The sequence below is a fragment of the Carassius gibelio genome, chromosome A9, assembly GCF_023724105.1.
Source record: "Carassius gibelio isolate Cgi1373 ecotype wild population from Czech Republic chromosome A9, carGib1.2-hapl.c, whole genome shotgun sequence".
NCBI classification, from domain to species: domain Eukaryota; kingdom Metazoa; phylum Chordata; class Actinopteri; order Cypriniformes; family Cyprinidae; genus Carassius; species Carassius gibelio.
In genome coordinates, this window is record NC_068379.1 from 30,908,404 (window position 1) to 30,922,618 (window position 14,215).

The window sequence follows — 14,215 nt, forward strand, 5'->3', positions numbered from 1 at the left end:
TGTCATAACAGAGCCGACACCTGCCCACTGCACAGTTTTATTCGCGCTTTACCAGTGAAGAGAAAAAAAACAAGCATACAAGTTTCGCCAGTTAATTATCTTATGTATAAAGTTATATTTAACTAAAATATATATATATTTCATGACTCTGAAAAGTATAAACCGGTTGTGCAAAGAGGTGCTTGAGTTACTACCTGTTTTTATACAGTCTTTGGTTGCTATGCAACTGTACCGAGTGCGTGACTACGAAAGTCATGGCGAATAAGAGGGGTACAGCTGGGTCTGCTCCCTTTCATGATATTTTAGGACAATATTTGTTATTAATCCTTATTATTTTATTTTATAAATTCTCTTCTGCTACAATGGACGATGTATTTCGTGCCGGGCAGTCGATGATGTTGTCTCCGGTAGCTGCTGCATCACGGGATGTTCGGTAGGAATCATTTGTTGGAAAAGATTCTTCCTACTTTTAAATGTCCACAACTGTTGAGTCCTTTATGTTGGTTTGTTCCTGTTAAGTAAGGCCACATGGACGCTGTAATGTAAAAAATAAATTAATGTGTTTACCAGGATATAAGAGACTTGAATTCCCCTTTATGTAACGTTCATTAACACTCAAATACAAATGTTTTTCTGTTTAATATTAGACTGGATCGCATTCATCGGCTTTATAATTAGTAATATTAAAACAGGCATTGTTCACTAATAATGTAAGAAATTGAGAAAAGTCTATATCTCTCTAACTAAAGACTTGTGTTTAGTATGGTTCATTTCCAGTGACATAGAAGTACATAAAAACAATAGATTTTGACACATTAATTATTTTCAAAATAACAGAATTACTGAAAATTATATATATATATGCGCATATGTATGTATGTGTTTGTGTATAAAAACATGGTCAGAATTGTTGGTATCCATGGTAAATATGATCAAAGAAGTCTGTGAAAATAAATCTGCATTGTTAATCCTTTTAATTTTTTTTTTTTTATCACATAAATCTAACCTTTCATTGGAGAATAAGAATTAAAAAGGGGGGGGGGGGGGGGGTCATTATGAAATAAATGTTTTTCTCTAATACACATTGGACACAATTAATGGTACCCTTTTATTCAATACTTCTTGAAACCCCCATTAGCCAGTTAAACAGCTCTGAGTTTTCCATTATAATGCCTGATGAGGTTAGAAAACACCTGATAAGAGATCATGACAATTCCATCATCAAGAATGACTCTAATATTCTATAGGGTTCATGTCAGAGGACTGGAATGGCCATAGCTTGGTTTTGTGCCCAGTTACCTATTTTTGTATTGTTTTAAGGTTTGTTTAGGGCCAGTAGCACCGAGGTCAGAATAGTGCAGGTTTCCACAGTCAGGGCCTGAAGCTCCGCTGCGCGTCACTAAAACACGCCCTTTATACGCCTCTCAGAACAATGTCACGCAACCTCATCATTTCACCAACAAAGAGAAGTTATCAGAAAACTTCTGATAACTGGAACATGCGTGATCACCACAGGCACATGTTAAAAGCGGCCGTTTGTTTGCATGCTTTGTTAAATATTCAAATATAGAATAAGTGATACATTGATCTAATTTATAAGGACTCAAAACTAACCACACATAAATACACTTATTTCTATTTTATTTATTTATTTTTAACGTTTATGAAAATAGCCTGCTTATTCAGTCGAGTCTGTTTCTGTTTATTTGTAGCCACAGTAGCCTATACATCACATTTAGAATGAATGATAATCTCTCTATTTTTATAAAAGCTCCCGAACAAAAACATAATTATATTTTTTTTATGATAGGCAACGTGGAGCTAAACTCTCGAGACGAGACTTATAAGTTACAAAATAAATACACGACTGTGATCGTGAGAAACCGACGTCTGATTTCTTCAAAGATCATATTTACCATGTTTACTATGGTAACGTTAATGTTTAGCGTGCAGTCTTTTACATCGCTTAAAATATTTCTCCCTTGTTTACATGAATATAATCCACATCGGATCAAGTTATTTCAAACACTCGCTGCTGACTGAAAGTGAGTTTTGAGCTCAACTTCTTTTATAAAGTGTTTAATGCTGGTGTTAGATGTTATCTTTCTGAAATGATCCGCAGCGCAGACTCTCTATTTTTATTAAAGCTCCCGAACTAAAATCATTATTATATTTTGATGATATGCTACGTGGAGCTAAACTCACGAGACGAGACTTGTGACAGATAAAATATGTTAAATAAATACACAATTGTGATAGAGAATAAGAAGCTGACGTCTGATCTCTCTTTAATACTGGTGTTAAAGCTGTCATCTTTCTGAAATGATCTGCAGCGCTGAGCTTTCCAGACACGGAGAAACTCCGCCTTTGTTCATAACCCCTCCTCTAGCCCCAGCTGGCCTGGTTTTCGTAGGGCCAAAAACCCTGGCAGTTGGCCCCAAGGAAGCCCCGGCGAGGCACGATCAAGCCCCGGAAGTGACCGTGGAAACGCGACTGGCCCTGGCACGCACTAGCATGCCCGGTTTAAGCTCGCCAGTGGAAACGCGGCTTTTGAGCTTTAGCCATCTGGCCGGCACTTCAGAGCCGCAAATACCAGGACAGTCAGGCACAAGAACAGTTTCTTGCCCCAGGCAATCTACCTCACGAACAGTTAAATGTTCCCCACTAAAAATGTGCAATATCCTTATACTTATTTGTTGTTCCTCCATCATAGTACATCCCTGCATCCTACCAAAGTCCTTTCAGGCAAGTCACTCGGCCGCCATCTTGGCAACGCCTCCGGGCAGCTATTTCAGAATAACAAGACCAGCTCCTATCTAAATTAATGGGCAGAGAGTCAGAACTGCACTTTCACTGGTCACCGGGACATAAAAACAGCATGTATAGAAACAGCAGTGAAATATGATAAAAATCGCTGAAAAAGTTTTATGACTTTGCCCCAAAATAAGGTTTAAAACGCCTTTTCCCCCACAGGTTATATCTTTACTACGCATGCGCAAGGGTTCCTCAACTGTGCTCATACGTCAGTGGAACCAGACGATAAGCTTAAATGTTTCCCGGCTTGACTGTTAAAAGCAGATGATTGGCTTTCCAGCTGGAGGGGCGGGACATGTGCACACAACCGCCATCTTTGCCGTTACGGGTTTTCCTTATACAGTTGTATTGACGATTGAGGAAGTGACATGTCTCTTATAAACTGTCTCTGATCCTACTCAATTCTATTCCATTATCATCTATAGCACAACTGTTTATACAATTTATTTATTTGCTAATTCTTCTTTCTTTTTTTTTGTCTGTGTTGTTGTCTCTGTGTACTGGAAGCCTATGACACTAAAACAAATTCCTTGTATGCACAAGCATACTTGGCAATAAAGCTCTTTCTGATTATGATTTCTGATTCTGAATTTGGCCTTTGTTTGGCTCCTATTTATATTCCTGTGAAACAGGAATCCATGGTTGGATAGTTTCATGTTCATAATCACTCTGGTATGATCAAAATTGTAAATATGGATGGGAATATACATCACAGATATTTTACTCATAAGAATTTCTAGGGGTATAATTGTGTCCAACATGTAATTGAGAAAAACATTCATTTCATGAGAGATTTCTCCCCATTTTCAATTGTTTTAGTTCAGTAAAAGGTTAGATATTTGTAAAATATATATATAAATTGATCTTGTTATATGCAATGCTCAGATACCTCCTATATGATGTAAATCCACCTGAGGGCTTTAATCTTCGCCGAGATGTGTACATTCGCATGGCCTCTTTGCTGAAGACATTGAGGAAAAATGGCGACTGGGTGTTAGTGCTGCCTCCATGGGGTTGTCTGGCTCACTGGCAGAGTCCTGATATAAATCAGGTTCGCATCCCGTGGGGAGAGTTCTTCAGCATAACCAGTCTGAAGGCTAACATACCTGTCATTGAGTATGAGGAGTTTATTTCTGGTGAGCCATGCTGTTTTTGTGTGTTTGAGAGTGATAACAATTATATGTTATTATTTCTATTCAATTACCTGTCATTAATTTATTCAGACAGGAGGGATTTTGGAAAAACAGGTTTAAAAAAAAAAAAACATACGTACATTACTTGCAATTCCACGTGGTGATGCTAGTGGCACAAAAAAATACAGGACAGTCTTGCGTGACAGTATAATTAGTCATATACAATCAAATTTCACTTTAACTTGAATAGAAAGTGCTAGTAATTTTCACAAATACAAAGAATACCAAGTAACACAATGAAGAAAGACTGAAAAAAAAATTATTCTCAAACATACTCCAGTAAATGTTTTTACAGTGTAGTATTTAAATACGAGTAGGGGCACTGCATTAATAAACAATACAAGCTGAGACTCAAGTATGATTCCCACATTCTGTGTCTCTATTATTGATCTTAGAGTCTGGAGGACCCTTCATTGACCAGATCCTTGTGCTGCAGAGGTATGCTGAGGGTTGGACAGATGGGAAATGGGAGGAGATGGTGGATGAACCAACATGCATCGAAAAGCTAATGTACTCAAAAGACAAACATGGTTATTACAGGTACTGCTTTAAAGTTACAGGTTCTGCAAGTTCAGTTGCTCTTGACAGACATACAAGTATAAAAGTATGCCAGGCATTGTTTATGGAACTTTTAAAGCCATACATAAATAATTGTTAACCCTTTAACCGTCACCCTGTCCCATATACGGGATCCATACATTTACTTCACTATATTACAATTAAATCTAATCTAATCTTGACAAACTATATATCGCTGGAAAGGTCTAAGACTCCCAAATGTATGTTGTACCAATGAATTTTGTTAAACATTATGTAGGAAAAGTAATAGATTAATTTATGACAAGAGTGCACCCTCAAAAATCTACATTATAACAGTTTTGACCTATGTTTTAAAAAAGGATTTCTTCATTGCCTCTATCACATTTTAGAAATCATCAGAAATTATATATCAGCTGAAAACTTAAAATCTCAAAATTCATCCTTTAAAAACAATTTTTAAAATCATACATTGCATTACCATGTAAATGAAACATCAATATCATTACAAAATGTTTTCATTGATGGGTTATACAAATTTAAGTTTGGATCCTGCACTATAAAGTCTATGTTCAAAAATGTGAGTGACAGTTAAGGAACGGTTCACCCAGAAATAAAATATTTCAAAATATACTGTTTGTGGTTGTAAATATAAGTAGAATACTGTAATATATATATGCCAATTTTCCACAAGTTGATATGATTCTTTAGGGTCTAAATGAAAAGTCTGTAACATAGTTTGGTTAAAATTTCTCAATGGTAGTGTAAAAAACACCTTTTTTTACCTGGTCAAAAACAGCTCTTTTCAGAGAAAGCCATTTTGTAGCATTTTCCTCTAAATGCACATTGCCTCTGGTGACCCCGTCCCTCTCTTCTGAGACGATCTCTGAGGGACTGTTTACTTCAGCCACATTCATTGTGAAACTTGCTAATTAGCACATTATTAGGAAAGCCGATTTGCGAAGATTCATAAAAAAATCTTATACTCAGTTCTTCTGTTAGTGAAGCTGGATCGTAGATGATTTGTGTGAACATAGACATTTAGGTAGATCGGTGGCTCATTCCCTTTAAAAACAAATGTAATCTACTGCATCTTCAGCAGCTCAGATGTCAGGAGTAAATAATGAAATCTATGTTGATTATTACATCCAACAACAAAACACCTCAATCACTTAGAAGACATTCTTGTCTACATCTGGTCCGGCAGTGAAACAATGGCGGACTTATGACAGCCCACTCAGGGCGGGTCTAAGGTAAGACACCAGTCCAGTCTGTGCAGAAAAGCAAATGTCAATCAAACAATCGTGGGATGGGCCTGTCTGTGTGATGTCAGTAGGCATGAGATGATAACCAGTTTCAGGGTATACCACAGTTTAGAAAATTTTGTTATATCATTCCTATTTAAGGCACAGCTTTTTTACATGTCGTCAAAGATGAAAAGTGCTTGGAGTCTCTACTAATGAGCTGATGAGCTGAATCAGGTGTGTTTGATTAAGGAGACATGGAAAACATGCGGTATTGGGGGGCCTCCAGGATCATGATTGGGAATCTCTGGTGTATAAGATGGCTGAAGGAGTTGAATCCGAGGAACTTCGTCCCCTGATGAAAAAGGCAAAGCTCATTTGGGACAGTGATCACTCGAATTGCAGTGATGATTTTAACATTACGTACAACATCAACTGACAACATAGTAGAATGTCACCGCATGAATTAATATTAAATATATGATTATTTTTCTCTTTAAACACATCGTTCTGTTACATGTTCTTACAACATTTCAGCTTGAATAATAAATATTATTTATAAATGCTAATTAGATGTCTTCAGTTCCCTTCTAGCAATGTGTGTTCATGTTGAAATACTAAAAAATGGTGTGTATTTTCAAATCTTCTATCGCGTCATTCGTGTGTCATCATATTTGGTCATTTGGTTTATGTTGCGCGCTTCAGAAATGTGACATTATTTCTGGTAAGGGAGCATATTGAGCATATTTTTTTACATAAATTATGTTTTGATTATATTCTTAATTATTGGGCTGCAGGTTTAGGCTCACTTAAGTGACTGTACTTAAATAAGAAGGATTTAATTATAAATTTTTATTATTTAACCTGACATGTTTACTGTCCCAAAATATTCGATATTTTTCTTAAAAATAAAATACATTTTGTTCAATGGAAGTTTATTATTATTTTTTTTCAGACATTTAAAAATAACATATCTTAGAGCTGTTATCGCAATACTGTGAACTTGGCATATTTTTATCAAAGGTTATATCGTCAGAATCTCATACCAGCCCATGCCTAGACATCACAGAGACAGGCATCTGAGATCGGCTCGATTTGAGAAATGAGGAATGATTATGCATTATATTTTATTATCTTTTAAAACCAAACAATGGCTTTGTGTGAGAAACAAATCAAATTGAAAGGTTTGTGATTTTTATTTTATTTTATTTACTCACTTTAATGTTCTTTCAGTGTATGATTTTCTTTGTTCTGTTGAATGCAAAAGAATATATTTTGAACTTTGTCTCCATACCAAAAAGTCCAAACAAAACAACATTCTTTAAAATATGTTCTTTTGTGTTCCACAGCAAAAAAAGAGAAATGCGCAGGAAAAGAAAATCAGTCAGTTTCTTTAATGATTTTTTTTTATTCATTATAAATTTTTTTTCAGAGGTTGGTTTTGGGGTTATGAGGAGACCAGAGCATTGAATGTCACCTGTATATCGGCTCAGGGTCATGCCTCTACCTTGGCTCCTGTCTTACAAAATAACTTAAACGCTATGTAAGTCACTTTGAAAATAAGTTTGAATTAAAAAGCTCTTAAATGCAAATGGGGTCTTATACATGTGTTATCATTAATCCAAAGGTCATTAATGCTAGACAGAGCTGAATCTGTCCTTCATGATCATTATGCTGGGAAGGACTACTGGGATGTAAGTCCATGAACTTTGTTTATTTTAAATAATTTGGCTAAATTAGGCTTTTTGAAAGATATCTCACCTATCTAATTTTATTGTCCTACAGACGAGGCGAAGTATGGTGTTTGCCAAACACTTGCGTATCATAGGAGACGATTTTAGGGCCAAGTATTTAAACTCCACAGACAAACAGGACCAGACGCCGTATAACGAAGACTGGACCCAAATGAAAGTATGTTTCACTTACATTAATTCCAGCATAAAAGCTATAGTCAAACTTGTGATTATGGGACAAGATTAAGTATTTGAGCTTCGTCAGAGCTTTTGTTCACATGTCAGGACAGTTCTTTTCTGGAATGTTTGTCATGTGCTTTACGCCCACACTCATTTCAGTGTGACAAAGCAGACACATTTTTTGCATGACCTTTTGTAAACTCTTGGACTCAGAACAGGCTTGGCAGTGCTAAAGGAGGCCCTTACCTGGGAGTCCACTTGCGTAGGAAGGACTTCATCTGGGGGCACAGAGAAGATGTGCCCAGCCTCAAAAGAGCAGTGAAGAAGATCCGTAGTCTCCTGAAGAAGCACAAGCTTCAACAAGTCTTTGTTGCCACCAATGCAGACGAAGAAGGTACACTATTAAAAAGACTAAAACAACAAGCTTTCATTCAGACACATTTATTAATTTATGATACAAAACAATCACAGAATATAGAAAAAATGGTTCATTTGTTATTGTTTACTAAACCAATCTCATTCAAAAAACCTTGAGCTGATATTTATTTTCAGTTCAGCAGAATATACAGCAGCATGCATATCTAAAAAACACAGTAAAAGCACTTTAAAAGTAGCTGATATGATTTAATTATGTCTTCTCAAGCTTCTGTTCTTTTGAACTTTCTAGTCATCAAACATAAAAACTAAAAAAATCTTTTGATGGTTTCCACATAAATATTAAGCCGTACAACTGTTTTCAACATTTATAATAGTAAGAAATGTTTTAAGCATCAGATCAGCATATTAGAATGATTTATAATGGATCACATGACACTGAAGACTGGAGTGATGATGCTGAAAATTGTGGAATATATCAAATGGCTTTTAGCTGGAATTTGTGAATGCTGCTGCTCTGTTCTCACAGTTCTTTGATTCAGATTATTGATACGCAAGAAGAACTGTGTAAACACTGTAATCAAACCTTTTTGAAAAAGGTCAACATGATTTTTCACCCCTGCTCCAGCCTTTGAAGTACTGTGCGTGTCAAACAAATAAAATAAAGTGCTTTCACAGACTTTGCCACACAGTATTTTTACACTCTGTAGTGTTTATTTCTTTCATTAGATGACGTAAAAGATTCCAGTAAAAAGCCTTGTCTAAAATCACAGCCTTTAAAGATAAGCATCAGGAATGGTTGCATTTTAACTTGACGACAAGCAGTTGATGTTTTTGTTTTGTATATTTTTTTATTGTTTGGAAATGTAAATTTATGTTCACATTTACCATTACTGTATTTTCATCTGTGGAGGTTTTCTATAAATGTACTTATTTTTTTCTAAATCAAATTACTAGTTGTCTGTTTAGTTGTCTGCTAGATGCATTTATAATAAAATAATAAATCTGGTGTAGGTTTTGGTTATATATTTACATGACTGTATTTTGCAATCTCTCTCCAGGGGCATGAATCTGGTTTCATATGATCCAATCTGTCCAGCTCAAATCTATACTTACTTAATTACTTAAGATGTTATATTCCTAAACTCTACTGTTTACATGTGTGGGCTCAGTAAATCTCTTAAATAAACACTTTTATTTATCAAGGACACATTGCATTGTTCAAAAGAACAGTGAGGACATGTAATGCTACAAAAAGAAATATGGTTTCCACATGAATGCTAAGCTTTAAGAAATGTTTTTTAAGCATCAAATCAGCATATTAGAATGATTTCTGAAAGATCATGTGACACTGATGCTGAAAATTCAGCTTTGCCATCATTACATTTTAAAATATATTTAAATAGAAAAATTGTAATAATATTTAACAATATGTTGGTTTTTATCATATCTTCAATCAAATAAATGCAGCCTGGGTGAGCATAAGAGTCTTTTAACATTTTAAAAAATCTTACTTTTCAACAGAAGTGTTTGTGTACATATATTATATATATGTGTGTATGCCAAAAGTATATATAAGCCAAAAGTTTGGACACACCTTCTCATTCAAAGAGTTTTCTTTATTTTCATGACTATGAAAATTGTAGAGTCACACTGAAGGCATTAAAGCTATGTGAAACAAAAAAGTGTGAAACAACAGAAAATATGTCATATTCTAGGTTCTTCAAAGTAGCCACCTTTTGCTTTGATTACTGCTTTGCACACTCTTGGCGTTCTCTTGATGAGCTTCAAGAGGTAGTCACCTGAAATGGTCTTCCAACAGTCTTGAAGGAGTTCCCCGAGAGATGCTTAGCACTTGTTTGCCCTTTTGCCTTCTGTCTGCGGTCCAGCTCACCCCTAAACCATCTCGATTGGGTTCAGGTCCGGTGACTGTGGAGGCCATCACTCTCCTTCTTGGTCAAATAGCCCTTGATGCCTTCAGTGTGAATCTACAATTTTTATAGTCATGAAAATAAAGAAAACTCTTTGAATGAGAAGGTGCGTCCAAACTTTTGGTCTGTACTGTATACACACACACACACACACACACACTCTCACACACACACACACATATATATGTATAATGGATGTGAGATCAAGCTGTTTCTGCTTTTAGAGTTATCTAAGCTGAAAAGGATGCTACCTGAGATGGTGCGATACGAGCCCACCTGTGAAGACCTGAAGCTCTTGAAGGATGGAGGGGTGGCCATCATAGACCAGTGGATCTGCGCTCATGGGAGGTATTGAATCCCAGCCTCTGCTCTCCTTTTTTCATCACAACAAAGTGGTTACCGAATGACATTGAGTTTTTTTCTATGCTTTAGTTGAACAAACCTGCCTATCAACTGTGTTGAAAGATAAATAATATATTCAAATAATGACTTAACTTAAAAAGTTTATTTAGAAATTACAATTACTAATTAGATTTTTTGCTGTTTCATTGAACTGGGTGTGACTCAAAAGTTTCTTTGCATTAAAAACAGGAAATGTACAACCCCATGACGCAATGGCTTGATCATTTCAGTCAAATCAATCACTTGCTTAAATGGAAAAAACTGCTCATTGTTAAATATGACAACCTTTGATCCTACCTATCACATGCTGTTGTATGACATTTTACTGTAAATATATCTTGCAATCTTTTTGTTTGCGATGGTTTATCGCTTTTGGAAGAGTACATCACCCACTCACATTTTTATTGACTTTCTTGTCAGGTATTTCATTGGGACTTCGGTTTCAACGTTCTCTTTCAGAATACACGAGGAAAGGGAGATACTAGGTTTCGATCCTAAAACCACCTACAACCGATTCTGTGGTGACGATGAGAATGAATGTGAACAACCAACACACTGGAAAATTGTCTACTGATCACACAGAAAACTTGATGCTGATCATACAGACATACAGAGGATTCTCTCTATTTTTTTATGTTTTATCTGACAATGTTGAAAATACAATCTTTTAAAAGAATAGTTAACCCTAAAATGAAATTTCCTGAAGCCATCCAAGATGTGGATGAGTTTGTTTCTTTATCAGAACAGATTAGGAGTAATTTAGCTTTACTTACTTGCACATCGATGGATCTTCAGTGAATGGGTGCCGTCAGAATGAGAGTCCAAACTGCTGATAAAAACATCAAAGTATGCTAATCCACGAATTTCCAAGCCATTAATTAACATTTTGTGAAACAAAAAGTGTTGCGTTTGTAAGAAAAAAAAACAAAAAAAAACATTGTCAAGATGTTTTTATCTTCAAACTGCTGTTTACAGTAAAACACAATCCTCTATCCACAGTATTGCCTTCTCCAGTGAAATACAGAGTCAAAAACAGTTATAAATAAATAAATAATTGGATTTTGATGTGAGATGACAATTTGGGATGGATTTGAGGAATCAATTGGGTGAATTTTTTGTTTCATGGAAGAGCCAATGGTTTTTGATTGTGTAACAAGTTTGTAAGGCCTTTGTAAATTTAATTTAATTTAATTTAATTTAATTTAATTTAATTTAATTTAATTTAATTTAATTTAATTTAATTTAATTTGTTTATTTAAAAGGGCACAGTGCAATTTCATAAAATACATGAACAAACATGGTTAAAAAAGCCAGAATTAGCCAAAAGGCTATTTTTCATCTGTAGTCCCCTGGCCAAGATTTAAAAAAAAAAAAAAAAAAAACATTAAAATGCGAACAAGAAAATACATTTACAAGTCTTGGCAAATTGACTACAATATAAATGACAGTGTAAAATAACTTAAGGTACACTGTACCTGTTACAATAATAAGACACACTAAAAACACATTTTCAAAAAGGCTGTAGTATATCAAATATATAATACAGCTCAATAGGCTCGGCTTTTAATGTTGGCAGACATAATTGTTAATGAGCCAAATTAAATTTTTTTTGTAAAGGTCTTGTAAGTGTTGAGCTGTCTAACCTCCTCAGGTATAAAAATCCATTCAGTAGCGCCCCTCACTGACCAGGCAGAGCGACTGAAAAGGCTCCTGTGCAGAGGGATGACACAGTCCCCTCTAGCAGAGCCTCGAGTGACGCACTCAGAGCTGTTTCTTTGGCTGATGAACTGGTGCCAAATCATGTGTCACTTTGTATATGAGATTCAGATTTAAAAACTTATGAATACTGTTCCAGTTTAAAAGGCTGTGTTTTTTTAAATTGCACAGTCATGACAGTGCCTTGGTTTTTTGTCCATGATTTTAATGGCTTGTTTGTATAATGTTTCCAAAGGTATTCTTGTGCTCTGACATGCTCGAGACCAACTTGTAAAGCAGTAGTTGAGGTGGCTGAAAATTATGGAATGTTTATTCCTTTCATTAGATGAGGTAAACCATTCCAGTACAAAGTACATATTCTGAAATCACAGCCTGTTAAGATAAGCTGATAACTTGAGGACAAGCAGTTGAGGTTTTTGTTTTGTAGATTTATTTTATTGTCTGGAAATGTGAATTCTCAAAGATGTACTGTATTTTAACCTGTGCAGTTTTTCTATAAATGTTTATTGTTGTAAATTAATTTCTAGTAGTCTGCTAGATACAGTATAAAATAATAAATTTGCTGTAGGTTTTGCAAAATTTTACAATCTCTCTCCTGGGACATTAATCTGGTTTCATATGATGCCCATCTGTCAGTTCAAAGCTATACTTCTCATTTTACCTCAACCTGTGAGTGGAGACAATGCTTTGTGGCTTATTCTCATAAAAAAGAGGGCAGCATGAGATGTGTTTCAGTCTTTTGTTCTGTTGATGCTTCTGGAAAACTTTCCAAGCCAGTTTTCATAGTTCAAGTATATTTGAACAATAGTGTGTTATGTGGATCCTAATCTTGGCTGTTTATTGTTAAAATGTTAGGTGATATATTTCAGAATAATGTATGTACTATACTGTTATTGTCCTTATTGTTATTGACCTAAAGACAAAGGAAAGATTTATGAACTTCATAACCTGTACAACCATCATGAAAAAATAAAAAGATAAAAAACACTGAAAGTGATCTAAAGGTCATAGAAAACCAGACAGTCTGATCAAGCCAGACTGAACAAAAGAATTTGAACTGTTGATTTGTTCAGTGTAGAATAGAGAACCATTTTTTTTCAACCAGTCCTTTTCCAAAATATATAGTATATCATAATATCTCTATTATAAATAACCTATTTAAACACTTTCTTCAGTGAATATTTCTGATTATATATTTTAATATGTGAAACAGCTTTGGCCAACAAATATTATACTATTCAACTTTTTTGTAAAAATCTAACTTACTCAGATATAGCATACATATGATACTGGAATAAATTTTTTTACTCTAATTATGAAACCCTTCCCAACCTGACATATATATTTATTTCCTCAATAACAATTTCTGTGTGAATAGCACATGGGAAATACGACAAATCTGTCATCTGTGTTAAACTCTCCTCAAAAGTTCTCCTTTCAGTTTACTATGAGTCATTGTTCACATCATCCACCAATGTTACGTTCTCTGCTTCTATATGTAGCCTACATATCCTGTTACTATTGAAGCAACAGAGAAATGAATCCAAGTGGGAGTGACCTGTTGGAACAGTTCGAACTGAATTGAGAACTGATTCAGACTGTTTTGAAAACTTGTTGGACAGATACACTGAAAAGAACTGATGCAAATCTGATGCATTAGCTGTATTGTTAGTTCTTAAATATTTGATCATTATTATTTACTATTTATTATTTACTATTAAAATAAATAAATTAAACATTATATTAGCCTAGCTACTAAAATTATAAATTATTTAAAAGCTGGCAAATAGTGACACTACCACCTGCCAAAGTAATTTAGTTCAACGAGTAGATTCCCTACTGAAATGTCACGATTTAGCTTAAAGATTAAATTGAACATATATTCAATGTTCAGCTAATTAAAAGACCATAATTTTAAATACTATGTTTTGTTGAGGAATTAATCATAAGACGTAGTTTTATTTGTATAATAATTATAATTGTTAGGCGTTTATTTACAAAATATATGGTAGGCTAGCAAATGCTAGCTAGCATAATTATACAAAACATTAACTAGGCAAAGCGATACCATACACAGTAAAAGAAATGGA

At 34.8% G+C, this 14,215-nt stretch overlaps 1 protein-coding gene across 2 annotated transcripts; it reads left to right on the forward strand.

Moving 5' to 3' along the window:
* Positions 1-12: 12 nt before the first annotated feature.
* LOC128020172 (GDP-fucose protein O-fucosyltransferase 2-like) lies at positions 13-13,118 on the forward strand. 2 transcript variants are annotated; one of them, XM_052606857.1, is made up of 9 exons: positions 13-433; positions 3,700-3,950; positions 4,403-4,547; positions 7,221-7,331; positions 7,416-7,482; positions 7,574-7,699; positions 7,915-8,095; positions 10,232-10,355; positions 10,869-13,118. In XM_052606857.1, the coding sequence occupies exons 1-9, from the start codon at positions 255-257 to the stop codon at positions 10,981-10,983; spliced, it is 1,299 nt and encodes a 432-aa protein (XP_052462817.1). In that variant the 5' UTR covers positions 13-254; the 3' UTR covers positions 10,984-13,118. The 2 variants fall into 2 exon arrangements, with proteins under 2 accessions (XP_052462817.1, XP_052462816.1); XM_052606856.1 differs by having other exon boundaries at positions 15-433; positions 10,830-13,118.
* Positions 13,119-14,215: the final 1,097 nt, after the last annotated feature.

Bases quoted from the DNA above. Each gene is read 5' to 3' on its own strand.
- LOC128020172 (XM_052606856.1), top strand. From the start codon at position 255: ATGGCGAATAAGAGGGGTACAGCTGGGTCTGCTCCCTTTCATGATATT. The intron at 434-3,699 runs GTAGGAATCATT...TGCAATGCTCAG, and splicing joins GCTGCATCACGGGATGTTCG to ATACCTCCTATATGATGTAA. The intron at 4,548-7,220 runs GTACTGCTTTAA...ATTTTTTTTCAG, and splicing joins GACAAACATGGTTATTACAG to AGGTTGGTTTTGGGGTTATG.